We start from the raw sequence: 22,395 nt of genomic DNA on the forward strand, positions 1-22,395 counted from the left end.
GAGCAAAAATCTGTTGGGTACTTGGTACAACGCTGGTGTGTGTGTTTGCAGTGAAATATTTGTGAATGCACCCAAAGTTAAGGACAAATTTTATAGTTTAGCCCATAGTACAGGCAGCTGTTATCCTTAACAGAACTTGGGCTTCATTTTTACACAGCCTTGGTATTCATTGAATATTGTCTGTCAGAATTAGATGTGATGGAATTTTTTTTTCTGTGTTCACTACCGTTTTTTTCGCCCTATAGGGTGCACCGGCCCATAGGGCGCACCTAGTTTTCAGGGGAGGAAATCAAGGAAAAAAATATGATCCCCCCCCCCCGCAGCTCTGGGAGCAGCGGACAGGCTGCATGCAACCTGTGCGCTACTCCAAGACCTTCTCCCTGCTTTTGTGGTGGGAGGTGGGGGAATCCCCCCCCATAGAAAAGCCCGCAGGAGCCGCGCACTCTTTAAAGGGTGTCCGGCTCCTGCGGCCTTTTCGACCCAGCTTGTAGGGCTCAAAGCGGGGTCGGAGAGTAGCGCGAAGGCGTCACGTGCCTTCCCACTGCCCCCCGATCCTCTGGGGCTGGGGATGGGTGGAAGCGCTGCTTTCCCCCACCACCAGCCTCAAAGAGCAGACTCTCCTGGCTTCAGCGAAAGCAACGCGAAACCTCCAGAGCGCAGGCTTTGGAGGCTTCGCGTTGCTATCGCTGAAGCCAAGGAGTCTGCATTTGCCCCATAGGACACACACACATTTCCCCTTCATTTTTGGAGGGGAAAAAGTGCGTCCTATAGGGCGAAAAATACGGTACCTAATTTGATACAGGTTAGTGGCAAAGCTATTGCAGTTCATCCAGGAGGTTCCCAGGTTGAATTCTTGGCATCTCCAGTTAATAGGATCACATGACATCCTGGAGAGCTGCTGCCAGTCAGAGTAAGGAATGCTAGGCTCGATGAATATTTTGACTTGCTGTAAAGTAGCTCCCCGTATTCAAAGTGTGTGGGTAAGGGAGAGAAATAACTGGCTTAAAGAAGTTGGAGTATAATTCTCACGATCCAGTTTGCATTATTGGGGGGGGGGGAGAACTACCAGATTACATTTCCCCCAAATGTTTTTCCTTGCTTGCTTTGAAATATTTTTACTTGCTTGCTTTGAATTGATATAGTGCTATCCCAAGTGCTGAAAGCATTTTGCACATATTCTCTTCAATCCTGAAAATTAGTGATAGCGGTTTCTCTTATTCTACCCAGAGAGCTCATTGCTGGCTCAGATCTCACCTCAGCCACTTTCTGGCTCTCGACTCATTCTCTTTACCACTATGCTACTCTGGGGTCTCATGTAATTTCATGCATCATTATTTTAAAGTACATGCAATTTTGTATGCTATTTGATCAGAAAGTACTGATCCGAATAGCAATAGAAAAATCAGGGAATGAGTAAGGTAGTGAACGAAAATCAACACGCTGTCTAAAGATTAAAATCAAACTGTTTTACGTGCAAAAATTCACATACAGAGGAACAAAAACGATTTCTGCAGGCAGTGGTTAAAAAACACAATTATTTACTGTTTTGTAATGTTAAAATATTTCACCCAAAAAGTTGCAGTCAAGAAATAATGTCAGTTATTGAAAACGTCAATACACAAAGATGCATTTATACAGGTGCAAGTCTTAAGTGTCTTACACAAAGTTATTTAAATGAACAGGTAATACAGTAAGTGCACACTTTATATATGTTTAAAGAGACGGATCTTCATGTTAGTTCTGTATGCTGTTGTTGGACCACATGCAAGGAATTCTCACAAAGTTCTAATTAAAATAGTCCCAAATCTTTCTTGCCAGGATGTAGAGTATAAGTTTGTACTGGTGGTAAGCAAGTAAGTCAACACAGCGAGGGAGGGTCAGTTATACACATTACTTACTGTAATTTGTGATTGCCGTGAGAGAGGAGTGGCTGTTGGTGTAATAGTGATGCTGCTGGTGATTTTGTTGATAGCTTTAGTTGGCGTTCCGTTAGCTAACGCTGGACTTCTGCTATCCTGCGCTGTGGTGCAAGGGCTAATGTTTTTTGCTGAATTAGGAATAGCTTGAACATAAGGGCTTCCTAAGTGAATATGTATTTTATTATCTTCAGTAGTTATCACACTAGAACCAGAACTGTTAGATCTTTGAAACTGCCAGGATGACTGCCTTTCAGGAGATACTCTAAAGATAGCATGCTTGTCACCAGTTTCCAGAGGCTCTGGTGAAAGTACCTGCTCCGGGGAACTTGAAGAACTTGTAAGAGCCAGAGGGGACATTGTCCTGTCAGGAGTTACTGAGCCACATGATTCAGGTGTTTGAGATCTAGCAAAGGCAGACACAGTAAGTGGTGGCACGGCTTGCTCTGGACTTGTATAACCATCAGCTACTTTAGATTTTATAGGCGTCAAAGACCCATTTTTAATTATGGTTATTCTTTGCTTTGGTGTGCCACAGTTGGGTATCACAGCTGTGCTTGTAAAAGAGTGGGAACTCTCTGTAGTAGGGCTTGTTATTTCAAGGGTAGCTGTGTTTTGTCCATGGTCAGGAGTAACTTTTATATGAAGAGGCTGGCCTGGTGTATGGCTTAGAACCAAATTTCCAGGCTGAATGCAGTTTCCATTCTGCTTGGTGAGAACTTTTCCATTTTGGATGTGGCCTTCTTTGGACTTCATCCACGGTATCCAAAGTTTGCTATTGTTTACTGCATTTGCAACAGCAGCATTGTACTTGAAGGATATTGTTTGCTCATCATCATTGTTGTCGTCGTCTTCTTCATTGTCACTCTCTTCATATAAATGTCCATTTATGACAGCCCGTTCCAAAGGAACTAGACTCTTGTAATCAGGTGGTTCATTGTCTGCTGGTTCTGTTTGAACTTCCTTAGAGAGAACTTGCAAGTCGGAAATTCTCCTTCCATTGAGACTTGGTCTGAGGCTCTTACTGAAACGCCGATACCTCTCTAGTTCTTTAGTAAGGATTTCCATTTCTCTTCCCAATTCTTTGTTTTTGTTTTCTTGGTGAGTGAGTTTCTTCTGCAGGATTGTATGGTCTTCCCTTAGATGACATATTAAATCTTCTGTTGCCATGTACTCATGAATTTTCTCCTTCAGTGCATCTACTTCCCTTGAAAGGTGTCCTGATTTGGCTGCTTCTTCCTTGAGTTTCCTGAATAATCTCTGTTCGTGGTTGCATTCCGTCTTCTCTGCTAACTTATACCGAGCCAATTCTCTTTTCACAACATCAAGTTCCTCTGATAGGAATCTGGCTTTGTCTTGTTCATTGATATATCTACGTTCTAAAGATTCAAATTCATCCTCTGTTTTCATGAGATCATCTTCTATGGCTTTCATTTCTTTAAGTTTGTGCTTGAGCCTCTCAATTTCCTGGGCTAGTTCTTTAATCTTGTTGTTTTCTTGCTGCAAAGATGGGCTAGGCTTGGTAGTTTCCTTAAGTTTATTTTTAAGAAACTCCTTTTCAATGGCTTCTAAGGACTGAAGCTTTTTCCTTAGCAGATTCATTTTGGAGGAGAGATCACTTCCTTTCTCTTCCTCAGCTTTTAGTTTGTTTTTCAACTCATCCCTGTCTCTTGTGAGATGGGACATTTTTTCCTCTGCATCAGTTTTAGATTTCAGTGCCTTCTTGCTTTCTTCAATCAGTTTTTCGGTGACTGACATAACTTTTTTTTGTTCCAGCTGAAGTTGTGTATTTGCAGTTTGTAGTTTTTCTTCTGTTTGTTTTATTTTCTCATTCATTGTTTTCCTCTCATCTACAAGCATGACCGTTAATGACTTCAGTTTAGTCAAATCTTCCTTAAGTGTGAGCTCTGTTTTTTCCAATTTGCTTTCAATTATTTCAAGCTCTCCTATACGGGCTTTTAAGCCATCCAGTTCCTGCGACAGCTGCTTTGTTAACATTTTTTCTTTTTCAAGGTTGCATTTCAAAGAGTAACATTCCTGCTTGCTCTTGCTGAAAGCATCCTCCAGTTTCTCAAGCTCCATTATTCTCTTGTTGAGTTTATCAACTTCTGCTTTGAAGTTCTTACTCTGGGATGCTTCTTTTTCTAGCTTCTTGTGAAGCTCCCTGCACTGTTCTTCCATTTTTATGAGTTCTTCGTCCTTCCCTTCCATCTCCAGTACCCTTTTCCTTAGTTCTTCCACTTCAGACATAAGGGTAGAGTTTCCGCATTCCCCTCGGTTCATTTTCTCTCTCAGGTCCTGCAGTTCTTCTTCCGCCTTCCGCAATGACTTATTAGTCTCCTCAAGTTCATCAATTTGCCGACTGAGAGCTGTTAATTTTAAGCGGAGCTGGCGGTTCTGGCTCTCTTCATTGGTTAGTTTGGCCATGGCGACCTCCTGTTCTTGGCAGGCCTTACAGGACTGTGCCTGAAGTTCCGCTTCCAGCCGGAGAGCTTTCTGTTCCTCTTCTTGAGCTTTTTTTTCTGCGGTGGAGAGTTTCTCATGAGCTTGTTCCGCAGTAATGGTCAAGTCTTGGATCTTCTGGCTTTGCTGGCTTAGCTGTTCTGTGAGTCTTTGCTGTTCATCCACGACCATTAACGCAAATGTTTTGAGTTTTGTCAGCTCCTCCTTCAATTTGTTTATTTTCTTGCTGTTTTCCTTTTCTTTTTTTGCCTGATAGGCTGCGTCTTGGTCAATAAGCTTTTTCAATCTGCAAGGCAAAAAAAAATCAAAATTAATTTTGTGATAGTGTTTCAGATATGTACTTAAGAAATGAAGTGCTGTTTTAGAAAATATGAAATCCTTTCTTTTAGAAAACATTTGAACAGATAAAATAATATTTCTTGAACAGATATTATACATTTCCCGCAGTTGTAATTTTAACTTGTTCAAAGGTATCCGCTTCCATACCTCCTTCTCCTCTTCCTTTGGTGTGGGTGCTAATGTGGATTATATTTTGCCCTAGGCTAGGAAGGAGGTAGAAGGTAGATTGCATCTTGTAATTTCATGTTATCTTCTGCCTTGTAATTACCATTTTATGGGCATATTTGTGGTTCTGGCACACTAGATCTAAAACTCACTGCCATGCATCTTTTCATGTTAGCAAAAGGCCAATATCTTGCCCTGTATATAGACATTTCATGACCCAATATACTTTTTAATAGCATGTTACCTGCCTGTGTCATATTTTAAAAGTCCTATTATGGCTATACAAAGCTACATTAAAAATACACAAATGTTAATTGCACGGAACTCTACTTTTCGGAGAGCTTTAGTATTTTCGTGTTGGAAGCCTTATCTTAATTTTCTTTTTTTCCGTAGCAGTAAATAAAAGTTTGATCCCCCCACTCCCATTAATTGCCTAAGGCAATATGTTCAGATCCAGAAAACGCCCCTTAAGGTGGTAATAACTATAATTAGCTTAGTAATAGACAATTTTATGTGGGGTAGAACACTTTTCAGTGCTTTCTGTTTTTGCGGAGAATATTCCACTTCATAAGTTCATTAGTGAAAATGAATGGTTACCAATTAAAAATACATTATTAGGCAAGCTTGGCAGTTTCAAAGTGCTTAGCTCTGCTTACTAAACTCAAGTAAAATAAACATTCTAAATTAGATACCCTTTAGCACATGAGAATAATAGAATTGTAGCATTGGAAGGGACCACAAGGCTTATCTAGCCCAACTAGACCCACAACCCAAACATTAAGAGTCACATGTTCTACCAATGGAGTCATCGGCTTTCCAATGCAATTCATCCTATTTGCATAGAAATTTTCCAATTAAAAATTATGTCCAGCACTGCAAAATCCACTCACTCCTCTGTAACATGGGGGTCACTGTTGTCATGGCCTGGGGCTGGGTTTTTCATTAAACACAACTGTTGTAACCTACAATCTCTTCATGTAGAATTCAGTAAACAAAGCAGCAGTGGCTGCAGTTAGAGACATTGTTTAGTTGAAGGCATAACCTTCAGTGCTTTTGTTTATTTTGCTGCGGACTCTTAGTTCTTATTTATTTGTTTTCATTGATGTTTTGTGTGCTGCCTTGCGGGTCTTCTGGAACTGAAAAGCTGAGTGTTTGTGTGCACATGTACATATATTTAAATATAAAACGTACTGAGGGACAAGTAGATGGCTTTGACAATATAAATAGTATTTATATTTATGGGGCACCATAAGTAGAATTCTTTATACTCCAGCTTTGTATACACCAGACAGCATGAAGATAATATAGTGAAATTGGCTTTCAATGAGCCTTTACTGTAAACAGTAAAGGGGGCCAAAAATGCACTGCAAAAAAGAGACTAAAGGGAGTGTTAACTTAGAGCAGGCATAGGCAAACTCGCCCCTCCAGATATTTTGGGACTACAACTCCCATCATCCCTGACCACTGGTCTTGTTAGCTAGGGATGATGGGAGTTGTAGTCCCAAACCATCTGGAGGGGCGAGTTTGCCTATGCCTGCCTTAGAGAGAGAGGAATTTGAATCTAATGCAAGAACTGGAGAGGATAGGTATGTCTTACTAAGAAGCATCACTTTTTATTTTCCTTAATGAAACACCATTGCCTCTATAGTTTCTGCCTCTGAATGTTTGTCATGAAGCTGATGAAAGCTATTGCCGTAGATACCAAATCATAACAGAAGAGTAACCATCATTTTCATTCTGTTTTTGGGAATCCATGTGGTTAGGCTTACGATAATACTCAGATTTAGTCACTGGACTGAATTTTCATCTTATGAAATACTACTTTGTCATGGAAGTTTTCTTTTTAAATGAACATTGGCTTGACAAAACCCCAAAGACATAACAGTATTCAGTCATAGGTCTGGCATGTGACAATTACTCACTAGCTTAATAAGCTAAAGTATTTAACTACTAATCTTCCTTTACATCTCTGCAATTGACTGCAGAATCCTAATTTTTTTCAAGAGTGGGATTTGAACAGTTCTAGCATTGATTAGGCAATACGGTTCATTTTGCATGGATGATGTATGGCTACTCTTGCACTGAAGTTATGTGTACTTAATTGTGCCCATCTTGTATATTTATGCTCTTTTTGAAGTATTACCTTTCAAAGCTGTTGAGAGAGTGCCAGGAAGTAAATGCTCTGATCCAAGTGCTTATGCCGCATTGAAGTCTATTCCCCTGACTTTGCAGGAAAGTTATGTGATCCAATAAGGTTTCCACAAATAGATTGCCCTTCTGCATCTCCCTAATTGCATGCATGAGGTGCTGCAGAGAATGAGTGGTATATTTACCCCAGACATGACCAGCATGTTGGAGCTGACAATACTGATTATCATTGCGGTGGGAGGGGTGGGTTGAATTTTAAAAGAAATTGTTATAGCTTTGATTTCCACTTCTAGTTTTCTCTCCAGTGCGTACACAATAAGTTTCCCCGCTCTCTCGATGAATAGGAAAATGCTGAGTTATATATGCTCAGAGTATTTGCCTTTGTAGGAAGTAGCTGAGAGCTGCTGCGTTTAAGTCCCTTGAATTTATCGTAGGTACAGTGGTACCTCGGGTTACAGATGCTTCAGGTTACGGATGCTTCAGGTTACAGACTCCATTAACCCAGAAATAGTACCTCGGGTTAAGAACTTTGCTTCAGGATGAGAACAGAAGTCATGCTCCGGCAGCACCGCAGCAGCAGGAGGCCCCATTAGCTAAAGTGGTGCTTCAGGTTAAGGACAGTTTCAGGTTAAGAACGGCCCTCTGGAACGAATTAAGTTCTTAACCGGAGGTACCACTGTACTCCCCCTCCCCCCGAGCATTGTATTATATGAGCCTCTCTCCTGCAGTCTGAAGTCATACTGCAACCCAAGCGTAGGTTTACTAGCATGAAGAGGACTAAGCGTTGCTACTCATCATGGAGATCTAGAAGGTTGCAAGAGAGCAGCTTTGCTTTGCTTTGGGTAGTCACAGCAAACCCCTGCAGCATTTGGCAGTGCAGATGCTTCCCACATATGTAGTTCCCTCATGGCTAGTAAGGAAAGGCTGGGTCCCTGCAGATGATGATGGACCACAACTCCACCATCCCGAATCATTGGCCATGCTGGCTGGGCCTCATGGGGTTTGAAGCCCAACAAAATCTTGCAACAAAATCACAATGAGAGGAGTGGCCACCTGTAGTAGTTTGCTGTGACCTGTAGTGGTTTGCTGTGTTTCCCAGTGCAGCACTATGGTGGGTTTCTCCTTTGGTCAAAGACGGAGAAGGATCTGAAGCCTGAGATAATTTGAGAAAGGCCTGGGTATATTATGTTTGTTTCCTTACCATACTCTCTTGTTGCTCTGTATACTGAATGGAGTACTATGTACAGAATGCTGTAAGAGCTATTGTGTCTCACGTTAGTGTTTAAAGTCCTAAATGACTCAGGTCTCAAATACCTGAAACATTGTCTCCTTCCCTACCGACCCTCTAGGGTGATAAGATTGGCAGAGGGTGCACTCCGGTTGCTCCATTGCCCTTCCCACAGAAGTGTGTCTGGACCTTCATTCTACAGCTTTTGGTGAATGCTGAAGATGCGCCTGTTCACCCTGGCTTTTGATACCTGAGAAGTATATTCTTAGGACCCACCTTATTTCTGTAATTTGTTTTAAACTGTTTTTAATAGTGTATAATATTGTGCTTTAATGTTAATGTTGCATTTTAATTAATCTGTCCTGGCACCTTAGGGTAAAGGACTTGTAATACATTGTAGTGGTAATAGTAGTAGTAGCAATTATAATAATAGTATTCAGTTGCTTTATGAAGCATACTCTACATAGCTGACACTACGGCAACATAACGCTCTTATTGCAAACAGATATGCTTGCTCATATTGCTGGTGCAAATACTTAGCATCCGGGTCTAAAATAAATTCCATATACGTTACATGGAAGCAACCGACATGGACAAGCAAATTTACTCTAGGACTGAGGTGGAAATTTCAGCATATCCTGCTTGTGTTGAAAAAACAGCTTGACACAGCTGTGGTTTTAATTTGGTATAAAACCGGGAGTATTCCTGGAAGGCTTTTGTCGTCTTTCTTTTTCCAGAAAAATCCATTCGGGAACAAGAGGGGATATCCTCAGCATGTTGGAAACATTTTCCTATTTAGTTAAGAAAAAGAGTATGAAGGAATTAAAAAGATCTAGTGGGAATAAAAAGTAGCTCCTTTTGTGTCTACATCTGTTTTTGAAAGAGGGGGAAGAGCTTATGTAAAATCAATTTATAGTGGAAGCATAGGTGATGCAGTATTATTCAGGAGCCAGGGGCATGTATTTCCCTTCCAAGGGGGCATGTATTTCCCTTCCAAAATATAATACTTAAACATAACCAAATAATATAAAATCTCTCCATCATAAAAAAACTTATCCGGTCATAATTGATTTATCCTTTTAACTTGCATATATATCTAGGATATCCCAAATTTAACAAGGCATAATATAAAAAGGTGAGAGGGCCCAAGCAGCTGGAAAACAACTATGTTTGCAGAACTTCAAAATGTCAGAATTATCCTTGTCCCTGAAGACTTGTACTTCGTTTCCTTATGAGCTCCCCTGTTTCAAGATTACTTAAGGGGATCCTACTGAAATTTCCATTAAATCAGGGGTAGGCAACCTGTGGCCCTCCAGATGTTGTTGTAATTCAGCTTCCCTCATCCCTAACCATTGTCCATGCTTACTTGGGTTGAGTCTAACAAATTCTGGAATGGGCCCTTGCTTCAAGTTATGAAGCTGAGAATTGGCTGGGGTAGATGAAACAACAGGATTAGTTGTGGTACCCATACTCTGAAGTTTATTACCAAAGTAGTTATGTAGACTTGCAAAGCCTTGAGAGAATTATTGCAATTTGGATATCTTCTGGTTTTAATGCCTGTCTTATCAATGGCTCTTCAGATAGGTTTCCTCTTGGTAGACAAGGTAAAATGTGGCATGGCTGTGGATTGTGGACCAAATTGTCTCCAATGGATACCGACAGAGAAGAAGTTCCCAAGGGCTGGATAGAGAGACTTGGAGGGACACATTTGGCCCTGAGCCCGAGGCTCCTCCCCCCTGATTTAGACAGTTGTAGCCAAAGTTTGTCAAGTGCAGAAATAAAACGAAGAGACAGGCAAAGAGATTGTCACACATATTCATGTTCCCATAGTTTGTGAATTTTCCAAAAAGCTCTAAAGGGAAGTTGACATGCAGAATTGACTTTTTAAAATAATCTAATCTGTCTGGAATTGCACACTTATTGAATTCATTTTGAAGTTGCAGCCATATCAAAACGAGCCATTTCTTTATTTGGCCCCCCCTTCCCCTCTGCTTCAGTGAAGAAGCTTAAGAGATGGGAAGGTTGACAAATGTAGTTCTCCATCGATAGAGAAATGAAAGGTTGTTATTTCTCTACATGTTTCCTTTTATACTGCAGCTGGAAATGTATTTAAAGAAAGAAATTAATATTATGACATGATATAACTGTCATGTGAGAGTCTTAATTTCTTCATTTACATTCCAGCCACCTTAGGAACAAAGGGAAGCTGTTCTAAAACTTTAAGTTGGGTGATTGGAATATAGAATCTTTCATAATAGTGCACATTCTTGATATTTGATATAGGGTTATCATGTTGTTCTGTGTCCCAAGCTGTATTTATTTGTGCAAGCATGAAAAATGAATGTGATTTATTAATAAATAACCAGCTTCTTAAATGGATGAAATAACTTACTTTGACTTTCAGTTCTTTTTCATAAGAATGCAGCAACCATGAAAGGAAAGTTAGCTGTATCATGTAGCCAAGCATTTGGATTTCTTTCTTTTTTAAACTCAAAAATTGAATAAATTCCAGCAAAAGCAGTTATTTGAATTAAGTTTTATAGACATGAATATGAGCTAGACTGATTCAGATAAGCATCTCTTTTACTGCTTGTCTTTTAGAGTCTCTAACAACTATGTAAGTTCCTATTCTTATTATGGCTTATTATTACACTTTTTATTTAGGTAATGAGAACAGCTTGTAGCAACATCATATTTTATAATATAATGTATTGTTTTATTTTAGTCTTGAAAAAATATGTTAGCGTTCATATATCTGAACTTCCCCTGCAGTTATTCTTTTCTAGGTTTTATGAGTATCTACAACAATTGCCTTAGGCTTAGGACCTAGTATCTTCCGCACTGTAAGTGGGCAACAAGTGGATTTTGAGGTTACAGGCACAACTACCTCTTCAATTGACACTGCAGTCTTTAAGATTTTGTTTGAAGTTTCAAAAGTCCACATGCACACTCTGGATGTAAATCTAAATTAGCCTATAAGAGGTTTTTAATTTCGAATCAACTCTTACAGTTTGTTTGTTTTGACCAGCTGCTTTGGTGTACAAATAACTCGACAGTTCATCCCTGTGCCTAATGACTTTGAAGGAAACGCCACTGAGGTCAGTGGCGTTTGGATAGCAGCCTAATGTTGTAATCCTGCCATCCACTTACCTGGGCCGAAGCCGCATTGAACTCAGTGGAACTTCCTTCTGAATCAATTTGTAAAGTTTGACTTGCAATTGAATGGTCATGTTAACATATGCTGAACCTGGAACTTATGGGCTGTCCCACCATTCATCATTTTAAGTGTGTGTGTGTGTGTGTGTGAGAGAGAGAGAGAGAGAGAGAGAGAGCGCGCAGCTATTGAGAGCCTCTCTGTAAACTCCAGTAGTCCTGACTTAGTTCACAAAGATCCTTGAGTGAACATATATAAATTTGCCTTACATGTACATTTCCAACCTGAATTTGAGGCTCACTTCCGCTTCCAATAACTAGAAGAGCCAATGTGTGGAAGATAATCGGAAATTTTTGGGCACATTTCAGTACATCTTACTAAACTCTATAAGATTTGCATCTGAGTAAGCCTGTATAGGATTGCTCTACATGTTGCCAACCAGCCTTTGTTGCAGCAATCCTAGAGGTTTCTGCTTGCATTCCTTAGCCTTAAGCCTCATTCAGTACATACCTAGTCTGAATTCCGAGGCTAAATTTGTCTTCCTTCTGACCGCTTACCCTCCAGCCTAATGGAATGGCCTTGATCTGGTTTACCCTTGCTTGCAGTGAGCATTTGTAAGGAGACTGTTTATTTTTAATGATGGAGCTTCAATTATTGAGCAGAAATGCCATCTTATTTGTTCTCCCATTTGTGGTGCGAGAGAGAGAGAGAGAGAGAGAGAGAGAGAGAGAGAGAGAGAGAGAGAGAGAGAGAGAGTTAAGCGCCTTCCTTTTCTATCTCATGACTAGATTGATTCTAGGCCAGAAAAGGAGCAAGTGATTTCATTTGTAGCAGCAGAAACTGGAACTCATTGAGTTTTACATCAGCCAGGAAATTACTGTTGTGCAGATGCAAGGCTAACAGGAGGAAATGGAAAGATTAGACACTAGAGATGTGGGATGGTGGTCAGAGCACAGGGCTATGAGGAAAGAACTCCCTGAATTTTAATTTATCTTCTGACTTTGCTTTCCTCTCTTGTTCCTAAATTAAACTTGCCGGTTTAGCTTTTTAATGTAATCATATAATGAACGGAATGACTATATTGGGTCTCTTCCCCCCTTGTTTGTTCTTGACCCAAAGTACCAAACATTTCTTTATTTTTATGTAGTTTGGTGGACTGGTCTTAGGTGCCCAAAGCCCCTGGGTCTCTTAGTGAAGAACAAAAGCCTGCTCACCCCAAATGCTGAGTTCCTACCAGAAACAAAAGTTCTAGTTCTGGCAGTAAGAATAGCTGCCTTATTCTGAGTCAGACATAGTTCAATCTTGCCTGCATGTGACACCAGTGGCTCTTCAGGGTTTCAGACAGGAGGCATTCCCAACCCAACCTGGAGACATCGGGGGTTGAACCTGGGAGTTTCTGCAGACAAGGCAGATGCTGTACCACTGAGTTATATCTCTCCCCCAGAAGAACAGCAACAGGGAGTGGAGAAAACAGAGCTGCTCTCAAGAATGTTGTGGGCTCTTTGGGGCCCTAAGGTAACCCCAAGTTCATGTTGGCTGTTTATGGTGCCTCAAAAATAATAAAGAGGTTAAAAAAACATGGATTTCAGTGCTAGGATCCCAGGTGCTAGAGAAGAGAAGGTATCGTCTTCCCACAAGAGGAGAAAGTACTGTCTTGCTCCAGACACCATAAGCTGGTTTTTGCTAAAGCACATTGGGACAATGTGAAGCTCACTACTTCCTTGCTAGCACCCATGATGTTAGCATAGTGTAGAATCTAAAGATACTTGGTATTCATATGCCATGAAGTGTTCAGAACACAACAGCTGTCTCACATGAGCCATTTTTAATTCCCCCATTGCACAGATGGGGGAAGCTTTAAGAGACCGTGGATTGCCCAAGGTCCTCTCATGAGTTTATATCTGAGGGAAAATTCTAGCTCATGCTCTATGAGGTATAAGGTAACAGTTAAGTAAGAAGTACTGGGATACCTTATCACAAAAAGCATGCTGTCTTCCAGTGGCAGTGGCGCAGCAGCTTTTTGTATTAGATACAGCATTTCTAAAGTATATTAGGAGCACAATTAGTTTGCTTTTGACTTAAAATCTTAAGGCAATTGAATTTTGGTTGTACAACATGAAGGCAGTTACTAGTAATAGCAGCGTTTCTAGGATTCTGGCTATAGGGTGTATTAAGTATGGCTGCAAGCCACATAAATGGAGGGGTTAGGCAAAACCAATGTTTTGTTACTGTTGAGCTTAGTCTCCAAATTTGCATGTTTGTGTATTTAATTAATCTCATATGGTTTCACTTGCAAATCTCTGGAGTCACGTCTTGTCCAAAAGTTGTGTGACATACGACTATTGAGTTCCTTGATTTAGCAAGTTTCCTGTTCTTTGGAATGGGCACTGGCATCCTGATCCTCAGTGCACTTGCATGACCTGGAAGTGAGCTTTGCTGGTTTCAGGGAGCATTGCTTCTCAGGAAGTGTGCTTTGGACCATGACTCAGTTTATGGCTGTTCCAAAGAATTGTTTTGAGAAGAGTATCTGTTCCTCTGTGCATTACAACATTCTTTCCTTCAAGTATTACTGTAATTTGCTGGTTTGTGCTGATATCTTGAGGAAACTCAAGAAAAATTACGCAAGCATTCTGATACTTTATCTTTCTTAAATTAGCTAATATTTTGGATGCATTTGGAAATGGCTCTTTGCCACTAACAACTTATTGTTGACTGGTCATAAATGTCATTTTCCCAGAACATTTCCAGGAACTGGGCGTACTCTGAGACTATTCCCCCCCCCCCCTATAGACTGAATGCAAAAGTTAAGTCTGGTATGACCACCTTGGCTCTCAGCCTAAAGGGCATGTGATGCAGGTCTAGACACTGAGTTGGCACTGGGAAAGTAGGAGCTGCTCCACCACTTGATAGCTTTGTTGGTAGAGCATGAAACTCTTCATCTCAGGGTCATGGGTTTGAGCCCCACGTTGGGCAAAAAGATTCCTGCAAGGCAGAGGATTGGGCTAGAGGACATTCGTGGGTTCCTTCTAACACTATGATTCCGACTCTGATTATTTCTACTAATACTACTTCCTCTTTCCTCCCTCCTTCAGCCATTCTGCCCCGTCTCATGGTGCCTTTCCTTCTGAAATGCCATGTTTAGCTATCCCGCCTCTTATTTTCTGTCGTCAACATGAACATGTCTTTCTTGCCCCCTGCTTCCTTTCCTATATTATAACTTCCCTTATTCGCACACTGCCCATGCTTAATTTACTTTGCTTCTTTATACGCCTCTCATTTCCTATTGCACTGGGTTCATATTATTTATTACATTAACATTCAGCTGAATTTTCCCTCCCCCTGGGAGCTGGATTATGATTGGTCCACATTTGTGCCTAACTTTCCTGTCGGCTGGTAGGAAGTTGAAGGAGAGCAGCAGCATTCCAGTGCTTGGATGAATTACGGCAATGGAATGGTCTGACATAGCAGCTTCGGTAAATATGGTAATCCCTAGAGTGGGTTCAGCCATTCTAAACAAGCGGAAAGAGGGCTTATCTGTGAAACATAACCTGCATCAAGGGGGAGCCAAAGTTGTGACAAAAGTATGGAAGAATGCTGGTGACATGTGAAGGGTGTGATGGGGAGGGCATTAAAAAGGTGTAATAGTATGTGTATGTGTGTGTGTGTGTGTGTGTGTATAACATGTAGCATATTTTAAAATATGAGCCCAAAGAAGAAGCACAAGCAAGTTGCATGCTTATTTAGAACACATGAAGCTGAGCCCAAGCATTTTCTTCTGTGGGAAGATGCATGTACTGTCTCTGTACCTCAGCTTGCACATCTGCCAGCAGACTTAATTTCAGGTGTTCGTGCACTAAATTAGTGTGAGAAGAGGAAGTGCTCTCTGCTGTTGAGTGTGACGGAGTACAGTCTATCTCTCCGCCATGCCCTGCTGAGTGCAATAAAGCTTGGTAGTGTTAATGTGATAGGTTATTCCTAGAAATGGACTGTTGGTTCTTCTGTATCAAATTCTTGGCATCTGCCGTGTGAAAGCTAGACATTTCATTAGGTCCCAGAAGGCTGCAGGCTGCAAGAGATTCTGGATGTATGCTGATAATATTGTGTGAAATGCTAACAAGAACCCAGCTCCCTTCAGGAGTTGTAACACCTCTCACAAGTTAGTTATGCAGCTTAAATTTGAATGTGAAAACCCGAGACAGTCTTACAATCAGAATCCCTACCGAAAGAAAGCTTGTAGCACTAAATACAGACAGTTTGATACAAATCTCAAAAATCTTCTTAGGTAAGCCTGAAGTATAACATGCAGTACTACATATACAATCCATGGGAATCACAGTGAAAAAAGATGGCCAAGGTTAATCTTGCATTAGAAAGAGATGCAGTTCCCTTGCATAATTAAATTTTTTTAGAGCTGGATAACTAGCAAGAATATTTCAACAGCTGGAAGAGGTCAGGAATGACAGCATTGCAATTAATCTATTTGGTTTTGCTACTTAAATAGCTGCTTATCAATCAGTAATTCTTAGGCGCTGTTTGTATGTGTGTTTGTGGTGCCTTAGTTTTCTAGGTTTGACTGCAGCACTTTAGAAACATTTCAGTCTCTAGTAGTTATTAAACTTGCTTTTCCTTAACAAGGAGAAGCGCATTGTTGGCTGGGTGCAGTTGGGAGTGTGGAGTTGTCTCTTGTATTGTTGAGCAGTACCGTTGAGGAATGGGAGTGGAAGGGGGATGCTATAACTGATACATGGTTGAACTTGTGCTGTGCTAAGAAATATTTATTTGGAGACGTGAAGAATGGTGAAGAGGACAGGATATAAAGATGGGATGTGTTTGGTGTTTTTATTTAACATTGGGTGATGGGTTCCCCCATGACTGCAGTGTAAAGAAATGCTTAGGTTAGGTTTTAAATCAAGTGGTGGTTTGCCACTGCTGTGTGGTTGAGATCTTGTGGGTCAAGCTTACATATAATTCATCTGAGCTATAGTGTTCCTGGATTCCAATGCTACCAGTGTGGAATGGGATTCTGACTACTCACAAGTGGCAAACATGCCACAGGCAAATGCTTAACTCCCCTTCAAATGTCATAGTATTTGTGATGGGACATGTGGCGGCCATGATACCTCCCTTTCATCTGGTAAGAAGCATCCTTTGCTTGTCGCAAGAGCAGAGCTTTTTCTAGTACCTTTTAAAGTGGTTATTCAGGTCGCAGTCTGAGAAATGCATGTAGAAAGTTGTATGAAAGAATGCAAAATAGTTCTACCACATGGGGTTCTGTAGAGCCTCTGTTAGCAATGATTGTGCATTCTAGCCATTACCCTTATGAAGTCAGTACTACATAAGTCATTCAACTAAGCCTTTAATCCTGCTGAGGAAAGAAGAACCTAATTTTGATGACTGCATTCTGTTCATTATTACCATAAGGAATATAGGTGTACAAAATCCATTAATTGGTCCCAAAACGGATTTTAAATGACATTTCATCAAGGGGGGCTACAACAGTTCCCTAGATATGGCATATAATACAAAAGACAACCTTAGAAAGTGTAAATAGCATTTTCTTTGGATTTTGAGTGAACAATCGGCATCAAGGGAAGCAGATGAAAAAACCTCCAAACAGTACATAATCTTTACCATTTTCATTGAAAGGGAGCCCCTTTGTGGCAGTTGACATTATTAATGGATGTGGTTTGCTAAATGAGGTGTTGTAAATACACTATATACCTTTTTCTATATATTTTTTTCTTATCAGTACCGCTTAGGATAGAGAAGGATTAAAACCTGAAATTCTAAGAGCTGGTGTGAGAATATAAATAAGCTTGTTTACACCCACAATATTATTGTTACATTATCCTGTTTCCTGCCCCCTCTGCTCCTTTCAGCTGAGTGGTTTGTAGATGGAGCAGGACAGTGGATGTTTAGGGATCTGTAGTACTATGTGGCTGGTCAATTTCTCCACACAATTGATGCGAGGGAGAAGGAGGAAACAAGCATGTTGGCTCCGCCCCCTCCATCACCAGTCCTGTCATCCTCTAGGAGTTGGAGGTCTGCAGCAGGAAGGCTTCTCTAATGTAGCCTCCCGGCATAATTACGAACCCTGATCCTGCTGGTTTCTAAATCATGTGAGGAGCCTTCATGGGTACAGCATGACACTAGCTGTCCTCCATCAGGGTAGCAGAGATGGGCACAGAGACATGAAAGATAGGGTGAGGGCATCCCCACATTCTCCTTTAAAAGGGCATAGAGGAAGGTGGTGTGGCGTTTTGTGGTAGCCATGTGGTTTTATGCTACCTTCTCAACTTGGAAGGCTTTTCTTTTAATTTATTCTTATTTATTATTCTGATATTCCAAAAAAATCAGCTGTGACCTCCTTTGACCTTTTTCTGGAATGAAAAGTAATGTGTACAAGCACTTCCATTCCATTTAAGGTTCTAATGGTCAAAGGGGCTAAATAATTGCCATTCCTGTTAATTTTTGAAGGATGCCAACCTCTAACATTTAAAAAACTAGAATTCCAGCGGATTTCATTAAACTGATAGCTGCTTGCGAAGAACTGGCTGTTACGAAAAATAAATAAATACATGAAGGCATACTTAATGTTGATTCTTGCAAAAACACCTTAGAATGGCTGCAATTGATGGAGTAGCAACTTTAATAAAATTACATCTGCATAAGAGGCTGTTCAGTCACCACAGAACTCTTTAATTGTTTAATATTAACTAATTTTGAAAATTGCATGTTCTGGGAAAAATATATTTTGAGGATGAAACCAGTTATTGTTATAGTGCTGTTAATAAGTCTATATGGAATTTAGGGTATTTGGAACAGTATACAGTGGTAGCTCAGGTTACAAACACTTTGGATTACAGACTCCGCTAACCCAGAAGTAGTACCTCAGATTAAGAACTTTACCTCAGGATGAGAACAGGGAGTGTTGTAATGGGCCACAAGTTACATTGTCCACAGTGATGTTACTAAAGCAACACCATTACTATTCAAGGCCCTCAGAGTTTCCCTTTGTTCCATAAACATACTGTTGAATCTATAAACATGACTCCCATCAATCATCAGTAATCCACTGGCATTTGCAAAGCAAATTCAGATGGCCAGTAAGACATATTAGGATGTCCCTGTTAGATACAATGCATTTCTTACAATTAGAAATGTAATTGGGTTTCCACACACATGGTGGAATGGGCATGGTAAACCAAAATTAAAGGTTTAAGGTCTTATCTGCAAAGAAGTTCAGCATGTGCTTAAATTCCCCACGGGAATCAATCAGGCTTTAGTTTTTGCCAGTTTCTTTAGTATGTCTTTACACACTTAGTTACCAAGGATCATGTAAAAACAAAAATGGGGGGGGGGCAGGTTTGAAAATAATGCGATATTGATTAGTGGTTTTGAAATTAGAAGAGTGGGTGAAATTCTTAAAAACTAACTTTTATGTCAGGTGAATGAGAGCCATATTTAACTTTATGTCTGAAGTAAGTTTTAATCCGTATAATTATACAAGAAGTGTAAATGCTTTTGATTAGTTAGTTCATCAGCTTAGATGCAGTTTTTTCTTCTGTCAGTGTTTTTAAGATGAATGTTAAGTAGTAATTAATGATTTCCCTCCTGGTGGTTTCAAAAGCTGATTGGAAGAACCTTTGCATTGCTGCTTAAAAGCTCTACCAAATAAACTTTTATGTTACTTGTTCATTTTCAGATAACTGATTTAGCTTTGGAACTTTATCTTGTGGTGCCTTGTAATGTACTTTTTGGCACCCTTTGGCTCAAGGTATGCCATTTCTCCTCAATGAAGTGAAATGTTTCTGTTTACTAAGCAGTGAAATGGCAGATGCATTTGATAAAGCAACAGTTAACCATATAAGACTTGGGGAACTATAACATCTGGGGTTGTTCTGCAGGTGCAGCTAAAAATAAGTAGAAAGAAGCCTATTCTAAATATAAGTTGCTCACTTAAAAGAAACAACCAAGTTTGTTTGAGTTGATGTCTTTCGCTTTGTGAATCAATTCAGCAAGCTGCTGTTGAGCCGGTCTGAAAGCACCAAAAGAACTAGGATTTTCTCTTCCTTAATTGAGCAGCTTTGTTCTAAAAGCCTAGAAAACATTGCTAATTTGCCAGATGTAGGTGAGTTAGTAGTGAGTGAAATGTTCACCTTGGCAAATTTTAGAATGTAAGCCATTTGGGGAAGTTTCTATGAATCCGATGCTTTCCCCACATTGTGCTTACTGATTCTACGTTGGTACAGTATTTAAAACAAAATCCAAAGTTCTCAAGCGTCAGGTAGTTTAGACGTGTGGTGATGTGCACATGCTGTATACATTGCAAGCACCTCTGGAAAAACAAAAACAAATACTGCTAAGCTAACTGTTTCTTTCCATAATATTTAGTACTTTAAAAAAGTTAATATTGCATGGTTCCAATTGTCCTTCAGAGGCATTGTTTTAGTAGCCTTAAATTAATACACAGGAAGTTCAAATTTCCACAAATCAACGTACATTTTTTTAAAGATATAGCTGGTGAATACAGAATACACATTACAGAATAGTGCAAGTTTATGTGTACCTTCAAACTCTCCCCCCCAAAAAAAAATCATTTGCATTCACATGTTAAATTCAGTTGACTACACTGTTTAATCTTGCCATGAATAAATATTGCTGATATGAAAAATGGTGACATGGTATAGATCACTCTGTTAGGGTTCAGCCCTGTACAGAGAAATGTTGAGTGACCTTAATGCCTGGTAACCTGGACCAATTAGCACCTTGCAGAAATGTGCTTTTCAGGGAAGAAAAACTTCCGTTCTTAAGCAGCACTATTTCTTTAAACAAAGGTATGAAAAGGATCTTAAGCGTAACTAGTCTCCCTTTCCTCTTTAAACTGAACATATGCAGTCAAACAAACAAAATGCAACTCCTGAATATAACTGAAGCATTTGCATTAATAGTTGCATTAAAAAAAATTCTAATGCATTATCTCCTTGAGTACATCTTCTAAAATTGTTCAAAAGTATAATAAACTCTTTTATATACATGTTTCCACATGCCTGTTAGTGTGCCACTTGAATGTATAAAAATAATCGCTAAAACTTTTTATCCAGAACATTACAACGTTGCTGGGTCCTTTCCCACAATTTTAAATATAGTTATGACTCTGTCCAGCACACACTTGGAATCGGAGTGTAATTCATAGGTTCCTCCTTTCTCAATATTAAAGCCTCATCTTTTGGTTTGGAAATAGCCTCCTATGCTAAAAGGGAGAGCATTAAAAAACAGTTTAGTAGTTGTTTGCTGTAGCTGATGCTTCAAAAACCTCTGTGATGCAAATTAAATCATGCACGCTGTGGATTTCTTAAAGTGAACCAAGTTAACTTTGAAGCAAAATGTCTATTGGTTGCTAAAAGAAACTTCATCCCACAACTTCCCTCTTACCTTCAGTGAATGAACTGCAGAGTCCCTGTGTTAGCTATTGCTCCGCGATGCTGGGATTTTGATTCTCTTAGGCATCAGGGATGTGAGCATTCCAGCAGTTACACCAAACAATGAGAGAGAGACTCTCTGCATGCCCCAAGCCTATGGAGCATTACGTCATGGCAATACCATATAAGGAACTCTGTGTTGTGCAGACTCGTTGTGTCTGTAGTGTATTTCAATGATAGCCAGAGCTCAAAGCTTATTAATGTGTTCTGGCTCCAGCTAACACTTTGGACTGTGTGAAACATTTCATTTGTCTAATCAGTTTGTGGCCAAAATGAATGTTCGGGAGAGTTAAGTTCAGAGCAGTTCCTTCACTCTGCTGATGATGGAGTAATAAACTGGTTGTTGCATTTTAATCTTTTCATCTTGGTTTTCCACAACACAACTGTTTGGGGGAATTGGATCGTAGATTTCTCCCTCCTGCTCCTCCTCTTTAAAAAAAGGGGGGGGAGAAGCTTAGCTGGAATCCTTTGAGAGAAGTATGAACACCAAGCGTTCTTCTTCTTTTTGTTCTGTGTTTTATTTCCTGATGATGTAACTAGAAAACAATTCTTCAAGTGATGATGGGAAGGCCAGATGAGAAACTGGGGTGTGTGTTGAGTGTGTGCTCACTATTTTCCCCTTTAAGCCCACTTTTACAGCCCTTTCACTCAAAGTTGATTAAGATTCTTCACTGGGTATGCTGTACTAAATTGAAAGTTTGATTAATAACTGGAAAAGATAATACAGGGAGGCTGAAAATAGAGAAAGAGTTTTAGAATTTAGGGGCATGTAACCTAATTTGCTTCTGTGTTCTGTGATATGTGAAGGGGGGGGACTGCAAGAAAAGGGCTGCAAAATCTCATTGAAAGGTTATTGGGAATTATCTGATTAAATCCCTTGCATGTTAATGAAAGAGTCTGAAGCTATATGAATAGCTCTTTAAAACCACTTTGTTGTGTCCCTAATCCATGTAGCAGAGCACATCTGCCTTCATTTATGAATTACTTGAAGTTCAGTCCTTTGCGGTATAAGTCTGTCCATGTTTACTCAGAAGTAAGTTGCTCAAAGTTTGGCGGAATTTACTCCCTAGACACTGAGTTTAGGATTTAATCCTTTAGTTGTTTACTGGTGCATACTTTAATTATTCAAATATTATAAAATATTAGTCTGATATTCAGACGCATAAAATAGCACAAGCCTATGGTTTTCTCAGTCTGACTTTCTAAAAAATGTTGAGTGACACCAAGAAAATATGAAGCAATTATTTGATTATTATTATTTTGAAAAATACAGTATTTGACAAGAATGTATTTCAATTATGTAACTATCATAACATGGGGAACATCCTTTTACCAGATTAGATTACTTGTTCATCTAGTTGAGTACAGTATTGTCTACTCAGGTATGGGGGACCTTTGTCTCTTCTGAACTACAGCTCCCACCATCCCCAGCGCACATGGCCAGTGTTGATGGGAATTGTTGTTCAGCAACATCTGGAGGACCAAAGGTTCCCCACACCT

The 22,395-nt window shown here is 40.0% G+C and overlaps 2 protein-coding genes across 3 annotated transcripts in view; one reads left to right on the forward strand and one right to left on the reverse strand.

Annotated features, from left to right (window-relative positions):
- Positions 1-22,395, forward strand: part of CMSS1 (cms1 ribosomal small subunit homolog) — a 174,613-nt gene that overhangs the window by 13,500 nt on the left and 138,718 nt on the right. The gene's annotated exons all lie outside the window — the stretch shown is intronic.
- The window catches only part of FILIP1L (filamin A interacting protein 1 like), a 64,621-nt gene that overhangs the window by 9,055 nt on the left and 33,171 nt on the right, over positions 1-22,395 (reverse strand). The window contains exons 1-2 of one of the 2 annotated variants that reach the window (XM_081908379.1): positions 20,849-20,997; positions 1,899-4,665 (exon numbers count right to left, since the gene is read on the reverse strand). In XM_081908379.1, the coding sequence (XP_081764505.1) occupies positions 1,899-4,550 (2,652 nt within the window). In that variant the 5' untranslated portion in view covers positions 4,551-4,665; positions 20,849-20,997. Of the gene's footprint in view, positions 1-1,898; positions 4,666-20,848; positions 20,998-22,395 lie in introns of those variants that run through there. The other variant, XM_081908378.1, reaches the window with a different exon arrangement.

Source organism: Podarcis melisellensis, assembly GCF_964234715.1.
Source record: "Podarcis melisellensis genome assembly, chromosome: 4".
Classification (NCBI taxonomy): domain Eukaryota; kingdom Metazoa; phylum Chordata; class Lepidosauria; order Squamata; family Lacertidae; genus Podarcis; species Podarcis melisellensis.